We start from the raw sequence: 22701 nt of genomic DNA, 5'->3' as shown, positions 1-22701 counted from the left end.
TTTATAACACACAATATAATATAATAATCTTTGTAAAGCTTAAGAATGTACGGATGTTCACAGTGATATTTTTTTTACGATTATATCTAATTATATTATAATAACATTGTCTCTTAATGCCAAAAATGTTACGAATAATCTCATTCTACTTCTATATTGCGATTGTATTATTAATAATAGTTTTTTAGTTGTAGGATCGTGACTAAACATTAGTAAGTTTTTAAAAAATGCTTGGAGCTCACCAAACCAAAAGTGAATAAGTTAACAGACATCAGTTCTTCTTGGGAATGGTGGGAAGTGCACAGGGTTGCGGCTGCGCCAGTGTCGCGCAAATCTCTATCGACCCGGCACGCGTGCTACACTCATGTAGAGGCGGGCTTGTTTTACATGGCATAAATCAGTATTTCCATTAATAAATAAAAAAAAAACCCTACATAGAAAGAATTGTGTGTTTTGTAAAATGAGGTAGTTTCTTTAACAGTTGTTTAAAAGATCTCAACAATACAAGTTTACAGTGAAGTTTATCATTACGATAAGTTTTATTTTTTTTAATTTGCAACCACGGTGAGTGCCATTTTATATTCTTTTTACGAGGTACTACGTTTTCAATTGAACTCGATAAACTAAAAAAAAAAAATAGTTGTTCATAAAATATTGAGCAATACAATAAATTTAAAGATTGTGTAATAATGCTAATTTAATATAAATTAAATAATAAAAAAAAACATAAAAATAAAAAATAGTTATTTTTTTTTATCGATTAGATCTGGCCACATAAAATTTAATTTAAATAAGGCATATTTTTTGTAAACAATATTTTCCTTGTTGAGTACTAATTGAATCATATTTTTAATTATAGCAAATATGTTTTATATTATTACTAAAGAATTCAACGATATATTGGATGTCTTGATTGCATACAAGATTAATCTAAGAGTATAATTGTTGCAAAATGTAGCTAAAAATTAAGACATGATTCACTGCCATTTTGCAGGCAAAAATCTCTTCCGGAGAATCTCTGACCAGATTGAATAAATAAATGCTGCATACATAGTGTCTTTATGAACTACTGTAAATTTATAAGCTTACATATAAATTTATTATATATATTCATTTACTTATAATAAGTACTATAATAAATAGATTAAAACAAACATAAATAATATATGAACATAAGGATATAGAAATAAAATTGACAGCGATCCGACAATTTCAAGTTTCTAAAAATAAGTTGGTGTAAAGTTGTAGGTCGTCTTCATATAGGTAAAAGGAAAAAGTTAAAACTCTTATAACTGAGTTTATAAATAAAGGAAAGAGCATTGAAAGTACATCACCAGGCTGGTGCACCTTTATAAAAGTTAAGACGAATTTTAAAATTTCCAACGATCTGACTTAACAGGAACTTATCTGATTTTTAACGTACAACCTATATGGAATAATTTATCTGGTTTTGTTACATAAATATTCAAGTTTCCTGTAGACTTTCTAAATGTCGATATTTTTCATTAAATATAAAGAAATCAAGATCAAGATCAGATACTGAGCAGAAGTTTTTGAAAATTCTCATAATTTTTGAAAGTTTGAACTTTCATTTTCTTAACATTGAGAAGGTTAGCTTATAATCTACTACGTTTATAACGTGAAATTGGTATGGTCGAAAAGCGAAATCATTCGACACTATTAAAGGTCAATATGTAGAGATTCATCTCGAAAATCGTGTCTAACTATTGAAATTAAAGTGCCGTTCGTTTTATATTCAATAATTTTTTTTAGTTTGTTGTTTTTGTATGATAGTATCATTAATTTTACTCAGTGCTTAAACCGAGACCCGGATTTACGTAAGAATATATTTTTTAGCTTACAGAACATATTATTTTTACTTGTAGATAATTTTTACTTATTAATTTATTTATATTAAGGTTATTTTTTGAGGAAATTCATTATAAATAAGAATTTTTTAAATTTCAAAGACTGGTGCACCACAGACCAAGCGTGTATTATTGCCAATGGCCAATTATTTATTATTTATTTATATTAAATTATTTTATTTATATAATGTATTATTTCATTTTCATAATAACTACTTATCGATATCTAATATAAATTATAATAACATTTGGTTTGAAAGTATTACATTGTTGTAATACAGTAGTCATATAATATATAAGATATTTACAGATTTCCAAGGACGTTTTGTCACACAGGTAAACCAAAAAATGTTGTGATTAAAATAAAGATTTGTTAAAAGCCAAAAAATAAAGAACGTTTGTATAATTTTTTAATAGTAATTGTGAAAGTACCACTTACTCAAACCACAATAGTTTAAGTCATAATGCCAATGCTGAGAGAAAGGTTCAAGACCTTTTATGGCGAACACTAACAAAACTATAAATATACTTGAACTGTTGTTTAATGCAAACAAGTCAAAGTAACTAATAATATTTAGTAGTGTAACGACTTATTCACAAAACATGCTTATAAGAAATGTAGGAACAGTGAAGTTATACCTTTAAAAGTCTTATATTTGGTTAAAGGCTATTCGCTACTTATTATTAATATGTATTTGTACTTAATAATAGAATACTATTATAAAGGAATGAGCTCAGCATTTAGCTGTTTTTCAGTTTGTGCCTCACTACAAATACTGTCAACAAAATGTAGGTCCTACTACTTGTCACAGAGTCCCTCTATTTGAAGAACTAAGTTCATTGAAAGCTTATTTTTGTAACTTCTGGTCATAAAATAGATGATTTTAAATAATTTGATCTTTAAAATGGCATAAGCAGTGCATAATAAAGGAACTAGTTCGAGATGAACGTGTTTGTTATTTTAGTGGTTGTTTTAGTATATCTATAAAAAATTTAGTTAAGAGCAGGAAAATAAAAAACAATATGATATAGTAATGGAGTGTGCAAAAAAAAAAAATTAACAAGCAACGCCGCATAAGATATTCCGGTTGATTATAAATCCTCAATGTAAGTAGTATATCTATTGGAAATAAAATGCATCATGCTGTGACATTTAGACAGAAACTATAAATAACCTTATTAATATACAAATTAATTTATATACAAACGAAAAACTTTATTGTATATAGCTGGACCGTGTAACTGTAGTACTTTGACTCGTTGGTCTAGTGGCTTGATACAAGGCCGCAGATCCAGAGGTCCTGGGTTCAATTCCCAGGTCGGACCAATAAAAAGTTATTGGGTTTTTCTGTTAGAAAACTCTCGGTAGCAGCCCGGAGTAAGGAAGTTGGAAGTGTATACATACCCGTGCCTCGGAAACCACGAAAAGCCGTTGGCCCTGCGCCTGAACTCTTTCCGGACGTGTCGGATTGCCGTCCTATCGGATTATGAGAGTGCATCTGTGTTTGCGCACACACTTGTGCACTATAATATCTCCTGCGCAGTTGGCTAATCTCTCTTCAGATTGGCCGCCGTGGCCGAAATCGGACGGTCGGAAGGACGTTTCATTAACAGTAGTAAATAATTTTGGCTTGCTCTCCGATAGTAAATTGTGTTCCAAAACTAAAGCTAAAAATCATTATATAATAACATTATTGAATATTCTAATACAATCGGATTTTTTATCAAATTAGTTCCTGTTTTGATATAACAAATTAAAGAAGAAATAAAATATTACTTATTTAAAATTATTTATTTTGTAATAATGTTTTAAATTTGTGTAGAGGAAAACAAACGACTTATATTTTTAACGAATGCTGATGCTTATTGCTTATAAATATTTAAAGCCTGTATTTATCAATAATTAATTATTGTATGTTGTCGAGATGCATGCTATGAATGCGTTTGCTACGCATATATAAAACGCCCATATAAAAGTTAACTTTTAAAACGAAACAAATACAAAAATAAAAAAATATTATAATTCTAATAATAATTAATACAGATAATTTCAATTTTAACAAATATTTTAATTAATTAAATTATGGAAAATAGTATAACATATAAGAATTGGTCCTTCGAGCCGGATCTATGTGAATGCTGTGATCTAGGTCCAGGTTAACAAACAATTTTCTTAACAAGATAATTTTTGATTATAATTATTAGTCTAAAAACTGTTCATACGAAACGTCTCCGATATACGATGTCAGATCTTAAAATACAGGGATAAGAATTATTAAAAGTAATGAATTTTAATTATTGAGTTTGGTATTTTGATTAATGTCGGTTATAATGTTAACGATGAATATTATAAGTTAGTTGATAGTTATGAAATCTTTTGGCTTTAGATTGCCTATAAAACTTGCGCAATGAGGAACATAAATGACATTGTTATAACAAGTTTTTCTCATAGTTATGTCTTCGTTGTATAAATAAAACAATTGCTTATATAAAAGGAATATTTTATGCTACGCAACATTGAGACTATAATGCAATTTATTGGAAATGAATAGTTTAATTATTAAGTAATTTTTGTTTAATTAATTAGTATCAAACAAAGAATAATATTATTTTATCATCAATATAAATTGCACACAATTAAATCAAACAAAATCTTCCCGGATAATATGTATGAAAATTAAACTCGTAACTATATACATACATAATATGTAGTTTCCATTTATATTTTTAACGTCAAGATTATTGATTAAATTAAGGAATATTTAAATATACCTTTTTATAAAATTAGCATACATTAAGAAAACTTATGATATAAAGTATTTATTATCTTCTAGAGCTTGTAAATATCTTACTGCTGGACTAAGGTCTCTCCGTTTGAGAAGAAGTTAGGAGTTTTTACTTTACTACGCTACTCCAATGCTGATTGATGGATATACGTGTGAAAGATTTTCTTCTAACACATGCAGGCTTCCGCACGATCTTTTCATTCACCGCCCAGCACGGTATGATATTATAAACTCAGATAAACACTAGAAAATGAGAGTTCTTGTTCACCATGAATCTGTTTCTCACAGTTGATATGTATACATCATATATCTATCATAGAAAATAATATATTTTTATATAATTTTGATGTCTAAGTTTTCACTGTGTAATCACTAAATATATGGATTTTTCTTTTCCATTAATGGAAAACACACTGCGACTACCTTAAATGAATGGGATAAGCATTATGAACACATTGGATAACTTTTTTCAAATAAAATAATCATTTAATTCATTAAATATAAATTTAATTCTATCATCATTCTATTCTACCCGTCAAAGATAAATAGTAATATTTGTATGCAATAAAAAGCGAATTGTTGTAACCTTTGTTTGAAGTTTAGAAATGAGTTTTACTAATAGACAAGCTGAGAACTTTCTTCGCAGATCTGTAATTTGTATACAGATGCTTTCCTTTAGGTAATTCTTACGACCTAACTGTACTTAAAATATACTTACCGACAGGCTATCTTGTACATGTATCAATGACACGGAGTGAATACTACTAATGTTATTGCAATTTGGCATTTATTACCACAGCCATAAAGATTACATATAAAGTAGTGAATGGTCGGATATATGTGCCTTTTGTTCATTATTTAGTTATGAAACGAGGATCTATTGTGTTCAGTCAGTGGGTCTTTAAAGTTCACAACTGTGAATGTATGTATACATTCACTCAAGTTTTTAAATCTCTGGCTAGTGAACTTACGGCAAAATTCGTAGTAGGTTAATCAATTACAAATTAAAGGGTTATTGTTTGCCGTTATTTTAACAGCACAGTGTGTTGGTAAGGCTTAGCCAAATATTTGTCTTACTCTTATTAGATAAGATGTGTATAATGTATTGTCGTAATATTTTCATGTTGATTTTTATCTTTTTTAGTGCATAACTAAAGAGCAATACGAACCGTGAAACTAGTTACGTATATCCTGCTTAAAGAAGACAGATTACAATCCATGAGTACCTATTTAGTAAAATTTATTCATTACAGAGAGGTTGCTTAAAAATATGTAATAGCAAAAATATATTTTACGTAAATTATATTAGTTTAATGATAAAAGTGATACGAAAATTTATACTACATACATGTTACATTGTTACAACAACAGTACCATGAGTTCGATAGCGTGATTGTAATGTAATTCGAATACAATATGTGTATATACAAGACAAGCAAAAGTAGGATTTAATCGACTTCCTAGATTTGTTTGCATATCGACTTTATACAATAGTTATACAAACGACTCACACAAGCAGCGATTATAAAATGTTATTAAAATATAAAACGACTGCTATTATCTGTTAAATAGAAAGCTATGAAACATATATTTAATCGCGAGAATCATCTGTATTAAAAAATATATGCACTAAATGTAAAATATCTTCTGGTTTCAATACGATGTTTTTATTAACAACGCGATGTATGGAAAATATGAGAATGTTTTGCTTTTACTGATAGAAAATTATATAGTTTCTTGCATGACGCTAATTATTGTTTACAAAAAGATAGCGTTTAAGTTTGACTGGCCGAACATCCCATATTTATCTCTGATGGCATAAGTTAATATTGTTATAACAAGATAATTTTGTTCTAAAAACTTTGCCTTTCAAAATACGCATCCGAAATTGCTCATTCAAAGACAAAAACATAATATAATCCCCCCTTAAACATGATTCATTTAAAAATTTACGTTTGCAATATATATTGTTGTTATTATTGTAAATGTTTACGTCACTTATATTTGTACTTTTTTCAGATATCTGTGTATCCGGTATACTTCTATGCATCGAGAACATTGTATGGAGTGCATATATGTAGGAGAGCACTCTAAAAATTATCCCACGAAGGATTTCACCCTCGTGAGGAAATCATTAATACTTTATACTTGGCTGTAATTCTAATACGATAGCAAAATGCAGTTCATTCGCGCTTTTTTCAAACGGATCACAGATGACCTCAAGCAGAAAAAACTAATACCGCTAAAAATATTGTTCTTTGTGCACGCTTCCAGTAAGTATTAATCGTGTCTAATTGTCAATGTTTAAAGAATAATATTGACGTATTGATTTGAGTCTTATAAAGGTCAGCGGTTAAACGAAGTCTCGTAGGTTGAATAACAAGATATATTGAATTACCTTTACAATATGGCTTATTATAAATATTTACAAAAAACATGGTTACATGCAATATTTTGATTTTTTTTTTTAAATATCATACACGGGATTAACCTGACTACGATGTATTTATTATATATCTTATTGAGACAAGTACGATGCAATATATTTCGGTAATGATTAAAAAATACATTGGTAGAAATTAAATGGTTTAATTAAATTGTATGGAATTAAGTATTTACCGAGAAAAACCGGTGAAAATTTAGGCGATATTTTTTGTAATTTTTGAATATGTATATTTTTACTTTTAATTAAAATTATACCTACATATTCCAAGATAAAAATAAACGAGTTTTAATACAGATATCTAAATCTTATAAAAAATAATGTGATTTCACTTTATAGTTTTTTATGTAATTTTTGAAATGGCAAATAAATATGTCTGCGTGACTTTACTTAGCCCTTATCTTTGCTCCAGGAATAAAAGAAAGAAGAACTTTTGGACGCTGAGTGGTATAAGCTTATATAGACGAGTGCATATATTTAATGTTTTTAATAATTTATTATTAATTTTAGCTTTATTCGTATTGTACCCGTATTTGACAATTCACATGCGGGAGCTGGGAATTAATGTGGAAGAGACAGCCATCATGTCAGCCGTGACCCCGGTCATCTCAATAGTCATGCCACCACTCGCTGGAATGGTCGCTGATAAAATCGGAAATTTTAGGGTTTGTTCTTCTATTAACTACTGTTTAAATACGCACTTGTTAAACAAAACTTCACAACAGCTACCGAATAAGGAGTTATCTCTTAAATTTCATGATAATCGGGTGAGTAGTTAAGATGTGAAAGTGAAACAAATAAAAGAACAAACTCACTTTGGTATCTATAATATTAGTAAGGATATATGCTTCAAACAGACCGCTGTAACTATTATTATTACTGGTGGTAGAGCTTTGTGCAAGCTCGTCTGGGTAGGTACCACCCACTCATTAGTTCATTATCATATTCCACCGCAAAACAGCAGTAATTGCTATTGTTGTGTTCCGATTTTAAGGGTGAGTGAACTAGTGTAATTACAGGCACAAGGGACATAACATCTTAGTCTCCAAGGTTGGTGGCGCATTGGTGATGTAAGCGATGGTTAACATTTCTTATAATGCCAATTTCTATGGGCGTTGGTGACCACTTACCATTAGGTGGCCCATATGCTCGTCCGCCTTCCCATTCTATAAAAAAAATATTTTTTCTTGCCGCAGTTGTCTTCCTCAATTTTGTCTGCATTTAATAAATAATGTTTAATAAATTATTACAGCTTTTGGATATCGTAGTGTTTGGCCACTTTGTTCTTGTAAATATAGCTTTTTTAGTTATATATAAATTATTTCTAAAACTTTCGTATTTTTTATGATCGATTAACCATATTTTTTAAATGACAAAGATGACAAGTTTATCATGTATGTATTTGTTGGGTGAGTTTTGCAATGCTTAATTAAATGAAGCTAATCTTCAATGTCCGTAACGCAAATTACATCCAATTCTGGTTACAATAACCTTTACCTTGTATTGTGTTGGTATTGTGAACGCTCGTCCTATGCTTATATGTATAGGCAAGTGCTTGCGTCACGACGCAGGCCGTTTGTGCCGGATGCTCCTCGACATTTATTGTTGTGTACCCACATTGGCTAGGGATCATTGCTTTTGTGAGCGTCCGTTACGATGACGTAAATGTATAGTTTTATAATCATATAATCAAACGTAATACACGAGTCGTTTTTAAATTTTAATTATAATCGATGTTTGATTATTATTAATTATACTTTGCCACGATTTCGTGGTAAAAAAACTTTATTCTAAGAATATTCACGGTGTTTGCACACTAAACCGTGCTTAGAATGTTTGCAGTCATTGTTGCCAACCAATAGCAATTGCCGCAGTAAATGACGGTTTAATCATTTATGCTGCTCATTCTTCTTAAATACTTCATCCTGTTTTTCTCTAAGCCTCTAATTTGCTTGTTCTGTTGATGTATTTTTCATGTTTTGTGAGGTTAAACTTAATGTTAAGATTATGTAATAATAAAAAGTTTACATTTAATTATTTTTGCCATAACATTTGAATTTTATTATTTGATACGTCATTAGAGTAATACATTGCATGACAATGTGAATAACAATACTAAATTGTATTTTTTTTAGTTTCTCTTAGCTCTTTCCTCGGGGTTGGGTGGAGTGTCAGCACTCTTACTGTTAGCGGTGCCCGTTGGACGCATCGTTATTACATTTCCTACAGCCGTAGAGTTGCTCGCCTCTTGCGATGGATCTGCACTACATCTACAACATGTACGCGACTACCCTTGTCAGCCTCTCCATCCATATGCGTATGACATTAATCTTACGTAAGTAAAGAGTTATATTAACTATTAAGCCAGGAGTTTCTGTTGGTTTATCAGTTCGTCATTAAAAAAGTATAAAATGCTTTATTACTTCTTTAGTCTTTACTAAGAACAATATATTCTTCGTTGAAAACTTAACTTATAAAAGTTTCATTGTAAATAATGCAATAAGGAAAATCTTTCAAGAATTACAAATGAGTCTAACGTGTCGAATGTCTTTGTTTTTACAGGGTTTTATCATGCGGATTTGTTTGTAAATTGCCATATGAAGCTACAGTACAAGAAATAGACACTATTGTCCATGCAAACTCATATGACGTGCATTTTAAATCACAATATGACTCACAGCGTCTTGTGTATCGCAATACGATTTCTACATCGTTATCTCACAGAGAGAGACCAATGAAAGATCATAGTACTTCACGGATCCTTACAAATGATCCTTATTTTAATTCCACAGCGTCCAAGGTTGGCGATAAAAATATATTTTTTCCCGTCCCGCAATTGTACGAAATAGATTGTTCATATGCGGGATCGAATGCAACGTGTATATTTGAAAAGAAGGATTTTATAAACGATTCTCTTGAAGAAATCAAAGAGAAGTTATTTCGAGTTAGGATCTCTCCCAATGCCCAAAAAGATTCCAATGAAGTTCGAAATTATTGGGTCAACGCTGTATCACTAAGTAATGCCTCACTGTCAGATGAAGACTACGACGGTACCGATACCATATCTTGTAAGGATAGTTTTGCTCAGGTACATCAATATTTTAGTTTAAAGGCGGATGTATTATCTATGGCTTATGTTATCATGTACTAGTTGATAGTCGACGCATAATAATTTACATAACCCTTCTCGGCCGAGAGTTTTGCCTTTCACGAAGTTTACTACAATTTATGATATGCTTGTGTCCTCCATTTAAAACATTAAATGTATGTTGTTTTTCTCGTTTTAATGTGGTTGTTTTTTAAACAGATAGGGAGATTTTTTTTTTAAAACTTACTTAAACATAACTTTGGCCATCTTAAAGAGTTCTGTGTAAAATCAGATTTTTCGTAGGATCTAGGAGAATCAATATGGGTAAAGGCAGGTTCACGACGGCTGACGAAGTGCGTAGCGGCATGTGCGGCCTCCGTTCCCAGAAAGACCCTCTGCGACAATCGACAGCAGCAGTTAGAACTCGATCCTTCGTTTACCTTCTGGACTTACTTAGCTGTAAGTTTTTGCTATGCGAATTACATTAAAATAATTTAAATAGTCGATGTGTATCGAAAATCACTACCATCATCTGTAAATTAGACGATAGAAAAACAATTCAAAAGAAATTTATTTAGTCATTTAAAATGAATTTTCGAAAATAACGTTAACTCTCTGTTAGTCAATTTAAATAATTAGATTCTTATACAAAATGTTGGTATTATTTTATAAATGTCTAGGAACAGTTATACCGTTGAATGAGTACAAGTTTATTTCTTCTGAGTATGCAAATTGAGTAGTGGACACATTGATAGGAAGATTGCCGGTTAATCGTCAGTAACAGGGTAATGACGAACTTGATACGCGCCAGTCTGACCCATTGCCACCGTCTCATCGTCCTCATTCTACTACGTCTAACACTCACTACTAACTGGGCACTACCGGTTTTTTATATTTAACTATGAAAATGCGTTTGCGTCAGCAGATTGGAAGATTTTTAGTATTTCTTAATAAGACTCGCTGTCTTTCTACAAAAAATTGTATTAATACACAACAATGTCGATTTTATGCCGAGAGCAAACCACTTATGTGTACGGTATCGGGATGTTCTTATTTCATTCAAATCAGTTTATTCTTTAAATGAGATTATGTTAAAAAAATTAATAATTTATTTAATGACTTTTATATTTATCTTCAATTAAAACTTAATAAAAGTTAAAAGCTTCACTAATATTATAAGGCATAGGCACTTATGTAAGCTCGTATGTTAGAATGAGACCTTACTAAATTTCATAATTGTACACTATCGAGACTCCGTCGACCTTGTCCCCAATATATTATATAAGTAGTATGATGTGAGTATACCTTGATTTATGCACCTTCTACTGACATCTGAGTGAATAATTCAACAATTTGCTTAGTATTTACTTGAATAATCTGGAAATTTTCCGATTGATGATAATTATAACACTACCGAATAAGTGATTATAATAATTTACAAATCTGTATACAGTAACTCACTTAGAAGTCGTATGCATAAACGTTTCTCACTGGTAATAATAATTTACATAGGATTGTATCGAAACAATCGCGTCTCCCACGACTTCGTCCGAATTGAATGGTTGTTAATAATGCAGCCTTCAGTATGATTTCGACATATCATACCTTCGTTTTGATTCCTGAACTAAGACATTAAAAAGAAAATATGAATTTCTATAATGTTAACGCAGCCTCGGATTGATATATGATGCGATGTTAACCGGTAACAATTAAAATAAAATAAAAAGAAAGCGCCATGCACAATCTGTTTAAAAAACTTTTATAGAATCATTCCCAATAATCCAACGACTAATAAAATAGACTATAACGAATGGAAATTAGAGACTTTTAAGTTTTTTTTTAACTTTTTTGAGTTTTTAAGTTTTTTTGACTCATTATTTTTAAAGTTTAATATTTTCAATGTGAAATGACAGCCTAATTCTGACAAGATATAATGAATTATTGACGAGTTCTAGTAAAATAAGTCTAGCTTATTTCGTTAGATTTGTGTAGAAGTACCAGCGTATTATGAACCTTTGCGCAGACACGGTATGGTTTAAGTTTGTTCTAGTCAAGTTACAATTTCTCATACTTATTAAAAAATTACACCATTGCAGTTAGAGGAATGTAAAGCTCGATTGACGAAACACTCTTATCACGATACCGAGGCGTTCTCGTTTAATTTACGTTATAACTTTTTTATAAACCTAATGAAAAAACGACTTAGGCTTTAAAGGCAACAAATGGATAAAAATAATAGGTGACTGGCACTAGTGTCAGCTGGTGGCGGAGTTAGTGATGGTACGTGGTCATTTTTATGTGTTAAATATTGCTATTATAAAAGCCAAAGCAGGTGAAGCTATTTATACAGTGATACTAGTACGAAGCATAATTATATGCATATAGAAAAAGTTTTAAATATAAGTTATCGCCCTAGATGTTTATGGCTAGTTGACTACACTGCGCTAATACCAGTGAAACAACTCTTACTAGTTGGAAAAGTAATCAATCTTCACTTGTAAAAGTGTATTAGATTCAGTATAGATCTTTATGTTATAGGTTCGTGTGTTTATTGGTATCATCGGTGGAACAGCGTTTGCTATGTTCGAAGGCGCTGTAATTGCCATAGTAAGGGACCAGAGAGCGGACTACGGCCTCCAAAGAGTCTATGGTAGCATTGGCGGTATGATCTCCTCACCTCTCTCCGGGTTACTCATCGACTATGCGAGTAGGGGCAAAGGTTATACAGACTTCAGGTATTTTGAATGCTATTTTCAATTTATCGCAAATCGTTTGTCCAATTAAGTTGAAACCTTGTACAACAGTTGTTGTCAGCTGCGTGAATGATCTGCCATAGTACCCTCAAATGGGTGGAGCGTGAGTCGTATCGGAAAATTGTTCACAAAAAAGTGGCATTGCAACGAATGCCTGCCATTATTTTCATTGTACATATTTCTTTATGTATTCATTATATGGACGTGTTTATTTAATAGCATTATTACGATACATATTTTTCTTATCGATACGTGCTTTTGATATATCTATATCCGGACATGCAAGCTATCCGTTACGTGCTATAGAATTACATAAAGGAATCATATATCAAATTATTACATGTTTATTTTCAGACCAGCTTTTTATTTGTATGCAGTTTTGAAAGTTGTTTCTGGTGTTTTGATGTTGAGCATCGACCTTGAATTTAAACAACCCGCACAAAATCTTCTAGAAGATGTTTTATTAGTATTTCGTAATGTTGAAATCGTGGCATTGTTTATAGCATGCTTTATTATGGGTAAGCGCTATTAATATATAAGTCTACATTATATAATATATAAATGATATTGAATATTAATAATTGACAAATCTTATTAAAATAACATGTCCAAATTCGAAATTTGAATAATTATTAAGAGTTTGTATAAATATATCATAAAATTTAAGCAAGTCCTCCTTATCTATGAAATTGCAGATTTTGAATAGTAGCTAGTGTGATCGATATTTTTAAGTCTACTTAGAAACCCAAAATTAAAATAAATCTTATGATAGAGTCATGAAAGGTCTTCGAAAAAAATCTGTTTTTCATTTTTCCCACATTTTTGAAAAATCTTTAAAAATTGAAATATCGCTTTATATTCGAATAAGAGTTTTGTCGTGGTACCAAAGCAGCACAAATGGCATACTTACGACGTATTCCATATACTCAGGTACGGAGGTGACGCACGGTGGATTTGATCGTTTGCGGTGTGGGTATTCGAAATCAAATTAATTGAAAGCGGTAGTGAAAGTAAATTCATTTTAAGCCGCATTTACAATAAATACATTTACACTGTTGAAGTAGCCGTAGCCTTCAACTTAATTTATTTTTATAAATTATTTTACCGATTAATTTACGTTAAATTGGAAATATAGTGACATTAACGTGTCAAAACTTGCATCTGGCAAAGGCAGAAGACAATGGAAAAGGTCCGTCACATTGGTTGGTTTAGTTGGCAGCCACACCATATCCCAAAAGCAAATTGCGTCAAAAGAAGCCACTTGTGAATGTTTGGAGGACCTGCGCCCCGCCATTGTTCATTACAGCTTCTAATGATCTCGCACATTTACTATAGATGTATACAGTGATTCAATCCACGTTCTCTGCACGACGCCGCTCGTTCACACACCGCAAAATGAACCGACTTAAATTTTGACACCCATTTTTTTATTCACCAGACCTTATTTGTAATTCGGGAAACTTATTACAATCAAAAAAAATTAAATGTGATTTTTTATAGTAGAGTTAGTCAGATCAATGCACTCAAAATGACTACGACTAATGGTTAATACTTCGATTAATTAAAAGTCCAATTTTGTATAAATGTTTGATTTATTTATTAAAACAACTGCAATGTAATATGCAAAGGTCTAGAATTATATCTGTCTTAAAGTAAAGAAAGAATACGGATTCTATTTACAAATTGTCAATTAAGTTATCTTCAATAAAACTATTTAAATATCTACATAACAGCTTAATAGATAAATAATGTTTTTGAGATGGTTTATTTGATAATTTTATAGGAACTGCGTGGGGCTATATCGAGAGTTTCCTATTCTGGTTGCTCCAAGATCTTGGCGCATCCCGCTCTCTGATGGGTATCACGATTACAGTGGGTGGAATTGCCGGTCTGCCTCTACTTGTACTCTCCGGACCCATTATTAACAAACTTGGACACGCCAATGTTCTGTTTATTGGTTTTGTCTTCTACGCCATCAGGCTTATGGGTAAGTTTATATTTAGAAAGTAATATTCCCATGTTAATAACACAGATTTATTTGCTTCTTATAAATCATAAGTGATAATTTGTGATTGTGACTGTTAATTGTGAAAGCAATATATGTAAATGAGTTAGCTAAAAACGATAAGTAATTACACTGAAGTATGCATAATATAAAACAACTCGACTTAATTAACACTTTAGCCGAAGTTGATATACACTCACCTATTACTATTATATATAATATATTTTTTATATCTTTGGTGACTATTCTAAGATTTGAGACCAGTAACCATTTGTGCAAACATTATCAGAAATTGACATTTTAAGAAATTATTATTTTCAAATTTTGGATCTGATCAACTAACTATAAAAATGTTGATTATATACTAAAACTTAATACTTTCTTACAGGTTACTCGCTAATATACAATCCTTGGCTATGCTTAATCTTTGAGGCACTAGAGTCTGTGACGTCATCTCTATCTTTCACGGCAGCTGTGACGTATGCGGCGCGACTGTCTTCTACCACAACGGATACATCCGTTCAAGGACTGTTGGGAGGATTGTACTATGGAGTCGGTAAGTACTACATATATACAGCATGAATTTTAAGAATTTTTCAAATGTACGCAAATTTTGCGTGACTTACTCAATTTGTTAGTAGAAGAAAGAGCTCATGATTTGACCTTGTGACCGATTTGAATTATCTTAGTATTTATAACATGGTAGTATCTATATATTTGTTAGTAACTACTCTAGACGTTTGGCGTATAAGTGGATAGGATCTATGCCAGATGCCCTTCTTAATGATATTATTAATAATAAAAATAGCAAAATAGAATATTAATACATAGACGATTTGTGTGACTATAATACAAGTGCAACAACAGATGTTTCTAAAAATCTTAATAGGCCAGACCAGTTAAAGTCAAACCAGTTAATTTATAAATAACAGCCGTAACTTTGTTCCATATGGTAGTTATATTTTTAAATTATTTTTAAAATATTTATAAAATATTAATTATGTATTATAGTTTTCATACGATTGATCTGTTATTTTCAGGAAAAGGTTCTGGCAGTCTAATAGGTGGTTATTTGATGAAGTTTTTCGGAACAAGACCAACGTACCAACTTTTTGCTGCAGCAACTTTTATCACCGGTTGCTTCTATTATCTCTTTAATAAATTTTACATAGGAAAGAGCGCTATGGGTGATGAAAATGATATATGTAAAAAGAAACCGACCACTGTTGACGTTGAAAATCAAGATGCCATAACTAAGGATACCGCGAAAACTAACACGCCACTAGATGTCGTTAGTAAGTCTGATGTCAATAAGAATTCTGTTACTGAAGTACCTAAAGAATTAAATCTACAAGTCAAGTTACCGTCCGACAGTGTAGATGGCAGCAGCGACTCTGGATTCGATAATCCAGCATATAACGAAAGTGATAATGTTACTTCGGCCAATGACATAAAAAAGGACGAAAAATAATGTTTAATATTTGTGATAAATAGTTTATTTATATAGATTACAAATTAGGTTTACGTATGTTAAGTTATAATATATTGTATAAATTGTATATGAGAGTATTTATAAATAAATAATAATTTGTTGGTTACTATTTGTCTTACTTATACTAATAATTAAATATGCCAGATATATTTAGGATCATATAAAACATTTCTATAAAATTACGTTAATTAATTAAAAAATGATAATTATTCGTCGCATATTTGGCGATTCGCTGTGGAAACAAGTCGCCGTCAATCAATTAACAACGTTTAAATAACATTTTTACGTGTACGACTGATTCTCAGTGGCGTCAAGTAGTGCCACCTAGTGTGCACATTTGTATCTTCGGGTATCAGCGATAAGCTTCGTAAGTAATGCGCCTTCGGGTATCAGCGATAAGCTTCGTAAGAAATGCGCCCGGTCGCGCCAGTCCTCCCAAACAAACAGGAGGTGCAATGTATAATGACTTCAAACAGATTCACGCGACCTAGGCAGAATTTTACATAAAAAAATAACAATTATTAACTATTACAGTACAGTAACAGCCTGTTAATGTCCCACTGCTGGGCTAAGGCCTCCTCTCCCTTTTGAGGAGAAGGTTTGGAGCTTATTCCACCACGCTGCTCCAATGCGGGTTGGTAGAATACACATGTGGCATAATTTCAATGAAATTAGACACACGCAGGTTTCCTCACGATGTTTTCCTTCACCGTCAAGCACGAGATGAATTATAATCACAAACTATTATACAAAACTATTATATAAAAAATATTATTTACAAACCATATTCTACTTCAAGATCCTGTAATTAAAGAATTATTGAACAATATTCTATACAAAAGCTATAACAATGTGAGAGGTTAATATGTCATGAGATGATAAGTAATATGTCATAAGATGCAATTAATAAGCCGAGATGGTCCAGTGGTTAGAATGAGTGAAACTAAACCCGGGCAAGTACCACTGAACGTTCTTGTGCTTAATTTGTGTATATAATTCAACTCGTGCTTGACTGTGAAGGAAAACATCGTGAGGAAACCTGCGTGTGTCCAATTTCATTGAAATTCTGCCATATGTGTATTCCACCAAATCACATTGGAGTAGCATGGTGGAATAGGGTTCGAACCTTCTCCTCAAAAAAGGAGAGAAGGCATTAGCCCAGCAGTGGAACACACACAGGTTGTTACTTTAAAAAAAAATTAAAGCGATTAATATGATAAATAATATTATTTATTTAAGTATATACATTTCTATTATGTTATAAAATATATAATTACTAATGTAATAATTACATAAAATTATTTGTTATTTCATGTACATATTTATATCAATGTATGATGATGACGGTTTCCTGACTGATTTCAATCACTGCGGCTTATTTCAACGGAGAAGAGTCAATTGCGCAGAATACATTATAATATATTATGAATGATCTTTCTATTAATATCTGACGGCGTTTAAACCCTGGATTTCGGTGTATGTATAGTACATAACTTATATTCGAACTTTATAACTTATATTCGACGATAATTGTAGTGGACGAGAACGAGGCAGTAAATAAGAATTCCAAATATTGGTTAAAAATTGAATAAACATTTAATGTGAACTATTTAAGCCATATTAAAATTACAAATTAATTTTATTTGCTTTATCAATCATCAACATATTGAGAATAAAGTTCCCCCGCCGCACCTGTCAGTCTGTTTGTCTGAACGCGATTATCTTGAAAACTATAGAATGGATTATCATCAGTTTTTCATCAATGAATTGAGTGATTCATGAGGAAGGTTTAGGTGTATAATTTATTAAGTTTTTGTGTAAATTGGTTGAAATATTGCGATGATAGTTGAATTCGTTTTAAACCGCATAAACAAATAGGGTTATATGTCTGCTATATAAATGTTTAATATATAGCCTTATTAGTCCTTGCGAAACCGGGACGAAAAGTTAGTAACATATAAACCAGATAGTATAGTGTAGTAAATCAAGATTTTATTTGATTTTCAAATCAAATACAACTGAATAATATAAACAATCAATAAATTCGATTCTTATTTTCAGACACGAAAAATCGACCAAAATTATCACAAAATATTTTCTACAAATATGTGACACTTTCTACAGATGTACCTGTGGGTGACATTGATTATCCTGCTAATAGTGTAAATTGTAACTAGACTCGGGTCATCTCAATCGTGCTTCAGGCGTTCCACATACCCCAGTACCGCTATAAATTATCACTATTTCTTCCAACTTGTCAATTCTTAAACTAATGCATATGGGTTGCCTTTAGTTATATTCACCATTTTGCTATCAGTGTTCGAGTAGAACAGATATCGCGTGCAAATACAAATGTGTCATTAGCTTAAAAATGAAATCAAAAGCAGTATTTTTTATTTTATTTGTGTATTTTTGTAAAGTTGATGTGAATGCTTTAAGTTTCCCTGGACCTCAAGTGTATGTTGTTACTCCATCGTCACGATCAGTACGAAAAGATGAAAATAAAATAGCACCGTTCTACTATCACAAATGGATGAGAAGAATGGACTCAGATCAGAACGTTACCACTCCTACGACACCGGCACCAACAGTGAAGACACCTGATTTGATATTTGCGGAATTTGAATCTGATGGGAGTAAGCAAAAATCAATAAGAAAATTATTAGAAAAAGAGAAAATAGCAAAAACGACAACAATGAGCCCTATTTACGTTCCTGACAATGAAGAAAACAAAGTTACGCGTGTGGTAAATTATGGTTTACCAGTAAATCTAAATAATCAAGATACTGCAAGCAAGGACGATTCTGCTGAAAAATCAACTTATCCTTTTATGTTCGATAACGATTATTATAATAATGTGCAAGAGCCTGTATATTTACCTTCGACAACGCAATCAACGACCAAAGCTACGACGACGACCACTAAAGATACACCTACCAATATAGAAAATATATGGCATATAATTGATGATGAAAAGCTAAATCAGTATTCTGGAAAATGGCAAGAAGTAGAAGTTAACGCAAAAGGTGAAAATGTAAAGAATAGTGATGGAAATAATGAATATACATATGATAACCAGAGACAATTCGAAGATGAGGAACATCGTCAACATAACGAAGACGAAAGTGATGAAGTAAAGATAGACGAAAATTTTTCTTTACCGGGGTAATCATTTTTAATTAATTTATTCTTAATAAAGTTTGTACAATTTTTAATATTGATACTAAAGTGCATTTTTTCTTTTTTATAGGTTTGCTACAAATTCAGGTAGTGGAGCCGAAAATGAATCAAGAGCTATACGTACTGAACCTAACATAAGATTTCCATATGTCAATCTTAAACCATTCCAAATGAAATCATTAAAAAAGCCGTCTCATAACAATTTATCGAACAACAAGAAAAATGGTAATTTATTAACCAACTTGGATAATTTTTCTGACTTAAAACATCCAGTGAGAGGAGAAGCTCAAGATATTAGTCCTGTCGGTCCACTTATTGACCGTTACAATCCAGCACAGCCATATTTACCACAACCTAATTATGGTAGTAAATTGTCTAAGCAATCTAGTCCCGTTTATGCTCCACCAAAGGCCACTGCTAATTTAGTTCCTCCACCACCCCCTCCTTCAAAAGCTAGTGATGACGATTTCCCTGCTCCAGTTAGCTATGATTCGTTTCCTCCTTATGCACCATCCGATCCAAGCTATAACCAAGCAGGATCACCACCGTCTTTACACACACCATCGGTTTCTGTTAATTCACATTTTTTAAATACTCCTGATAACTCAATGATATCTGATTCGAGTGACAGTGACGATATGCCAATGATGGACTTAGGATACCGTTATAAGCCGCCATCGGATAAAGAAAATAGCGATGATAGTCCAACGTCAAATATGGGTTATGAATACAAACCACCTTCACCACCTATGCCACAATTCTTTCCAACAGTTCCACCAGAACCGAAACCTTTCGCAGGCTATTCCTATAATAAACCTAGTCTGATTGCTGATATTGCCCCAGTGGCTGTAGCTGATAAGCCTGAAGTACAAGGGTATCATTATAGCAAGCCAGAACCATCCAAACCAACGTCTGACTATGTGCCACAAAGCTACGATTCACATCCTACTTATAGTCATGATGATTTGCCACCTCATGGTCACAATTCTGACTATCCTGAGTTTATATTCCAAAAGCCACATGATGATACGAAAGGAGGTAAGGATATGAAGGTTCATGATATAGGAATGATGCCACCTTCACCACCATCTGATATGAAGCCAGATATGTATGGACCTCCGATAAATGATCACGGTTTTCCAGTTGACTTTCCAACAGATTTTAAATTTCATCATGACTTTGACGATCACGACCATGACCATGATCATTATCATTATCATCATCCTACAACAACATCAACCACCGAAACGCCCCGTGTTAATAGATTCAGTTACTATTATTTGGGAAAGAAATTATACTACCTACCGTTGTACTTTAGTGTTTACTTTATAATATACGTCGGAGCTTTGATAATTAAGGCCGTACTGCGTCACAAGATCGTTTATCCTAATAGTTGGAGACCAAACACTACGACAGCAACTTTCTTTTCAAAAAGATCCGTTGATGAGTTTATGTCACACGAAAACTTGCACGAACTTACGAGGAAAGTTACTCACGCAATTGCAACGGCTGCAGAGAAATACATGAGTAGTAAAAATAGAAATGTATAAAACATTAAATCCGTTAGTGTATATATATTATTATCTAATTATAAGTAGAATATTTTTAGTTAGTGTAAGATGTTGGGAACTGGACATATTTAAACTATTGCTCAAGTATAATTTATACATTTAAATATTTGTTCATTATCACAACATTTTTATTTTTCAATAAACTTATTATTATTTTATCAATGTGGTATTATTTCTAAGCTTGTAATAAAAATGACAAACTTTGTTTTTAAGATTAATGCAAAAGCAAAAATACGTTATTATCTGTTGTCGGCGTGGTGTTTTTTTATTCATCTGCTAATAAACCTATTGCACATGTCACTCACATACAGTCCTTATTCTATTCGGTATTTCTCTTTGAAGGTATTACTTCATCTTGCCTATCATGCTAACGGCTATCTAATAATATGAATTTATTCAACAAAATGCAACTTCTTAAAATATTATTTTTCTGTTAATATATATAATACTTTAAGTATTTATCTAGGAAAGTTATAGATTCTAAATTCTAATTAAATAAATATATAGTCAAAAACTCTAATGTCTTACCAAGAAAACGTATGTATAATTATATCATGGAAAATAAATTGACTCTAACAATCGCTTTTTTTTAAATACACACAAATCTAGTCATATAGATTTTAATAATAATTTCACAACATAATTGTTTTGGATATACACGAAAAAGAATCAAATTAAATTCTTTTTTAATTATGACAGATTAATGTGTCGTGATGGATAAAGGCAGTATGTAGGTTGTAGGTATGTTTTTAATATTTGGCTCGGGTCCGGATTTAGGGAAGAGTAACGAGGGCTAAGGCCTCGGGCTAACACAAAAACGACGACCTTTTTTTAATGTAAAAATATAACACATTGTTGCGGCATTTTTGTGTGTGTAAGTTATATTCACGCTGTTAAATATTACTACGGCAGTACTAATTTTATTTAAAAAAAAATAGTAATAAAGAGAACTAACAGTGGTTTCTAGTTAAGGCCCATTTGGGTTAGTACCAGCCACTCACCATTTACTCTACAGGCATAAGATATAACACAGATCATGTGGTATGCGGCATATTGGCATACATACACATTGAGTGTAAAGAGAAGATGGTGACCATTTAACATCAGATGCCTCATTTGTTGGTCTGCCATCATAAAACAAATAAAAAAGAGCTTATGCTTGATATACGTACAATTTGTTTTTTACGACTTCCTGATTTCGTTACCATAAGTATTCAGACTTGAGAATTTATTATATTTCTTATAACATTTCTTTTAAATCATGAATTAATTCTTAAATATAATAAAAACACTTCTATTTGGTTTTAGGAGTTCTTTAGATCTTGTAAAATGAAGCTGAACTTGGTATGTAACTAAGTATGAATTGGTATAAATTGTATTTCTAAATTTAATTACTTCCCGTAATAAGTATCCGTAACAGCCTGTGAATGTTCCACTGCTGGGCTGAAGGCCTCCTCTTCCTTTTTGAGGAGAAGGGTTGCAGCTTATTCCCCCATGCTGCTCTAGTGCGGGTTG

General features: G+C 31.7%; 2 protein-coding genes across 3 annotated transcripts; both read left to right on the top strand.

Moving 5' to 3' along the window:
* The first annotated feature begins 240 nt into the window (after window positions 1–240).
* LOC126770731 (uncharacterized) lies at window positions 241–16541 on the top strand. 2 transcript variants are annotated; one of them, XM_050490259.1, is made up of 11 exons: window positions 241–564; window positions 6674–6927; window positions 7608–7762; window positions 9233–9432; window positions 9660–10185; window positions 10489–10644; window positions 12724–12920; window positions 13293–13456; window positions 14722–14925; window positions 15332–15499; window positions 15984–16541. In XM_050490259.1, the coding sequence occupies exons 2-11, from the start codon at window positions 6831–6833 to the stop codon at window positions 16412–16414; spliced, it is 2298 nt and encodes a 765-aa protein (XP_050346216.1). In that variant the 5' UTR covers window positions 241–564; window positions 6674–6830; the 3' UTR covers window positions 16415–16541. The 2 variants fall into 2 exon arrangements, with proteins under 2 accessions (XP_050346216.1, XP_050346224.1); XM_050490267.1 differs by lacking the exon at window positions 241–564 and adding an exon at window positions 4727–4870.
* Window positions 16542–16809: 268 nt separating this feature from the next.
* Window positions 16810–21165, top strand: LOC126781677 (uncharacterized). The gene is made up of 4 exons (XM_050506645.1): window positions 16810–16885; window positions 18497–18604; window positions 18856–19600; window positions 19686–21165. The coding sequence occupies exons 1-4, from the start codon at window positions 16810–16812 to the stop codon at window positions 21163–21165; spliced, it is 2409 nt and encodes an 802-aa protein (XP_050362602.1).
* Window positions 21166–22701: the final 1536 nt, after the last annotated feature.

The sequence above is a fragment of the Nymphalis io genome, chromosome 1 (assembly GCF_905147045.1).
Source record: "Nymphalis io chromosome 1, ilAglIoxx1.1, whole genome shotgun sequence".
Classification (NCBI taxonomy): Eukaryota; Metazoa; Arthropoda; class Insecta; order Lepidoptera; family Nymphalidae; genus Nymphalis; species Nymphalis io.
Note: the sequence above shows the minus strand (reverse complement) of the source record. Positions and strands in the feature narration are given on the sequence as shown.

Bases quoted from the DNA above. Each gene is read 5' to 3' on its own strand.
- LOC126770731 (XM_050490259.1), top strand. From the start codon at position 6,831: ATGCAGTTCATTCGCGCTTTTTTCAAACGGATCACAGATGACCTCAAG. The intron at 6,928-7,607 runs GTAAGTATTAAT...TATTAATTTTAG, and splicing joins GTTCTTTGTGCACGCTTCCA to CTTTATTCGTATTGTACCCG. The intron at 12,921-13,292 runs GTATTTTGAATG...GTTTATTTTCAG, and splicing joins AAAGGTTATACAGACTTCAG to ACCAGCTTTTTATTTGTATG.
- LOC126781677 (XM_050506645.1), top strand. From the start codon at position 16,810: ATGCGCCTTCGGGTATCAGCGATAAGCTTCGTAAGAAATGCGCCCGGT. The intron at 18,605-18,855 runs GTAACTAGACTC...ATTTTTGTAAAG, and splicing joins TCCTGCTAATAGTGTAAATT to TTGATGTGAATGCTTTAAGT. The intron at 19,601-19,685 runs GTAATCATTTTT...TCTTTTTTATAG, and splicing joins GAAAATTTTTCTTTACCGGG to GTTTGCTACAAATTCAGGTA.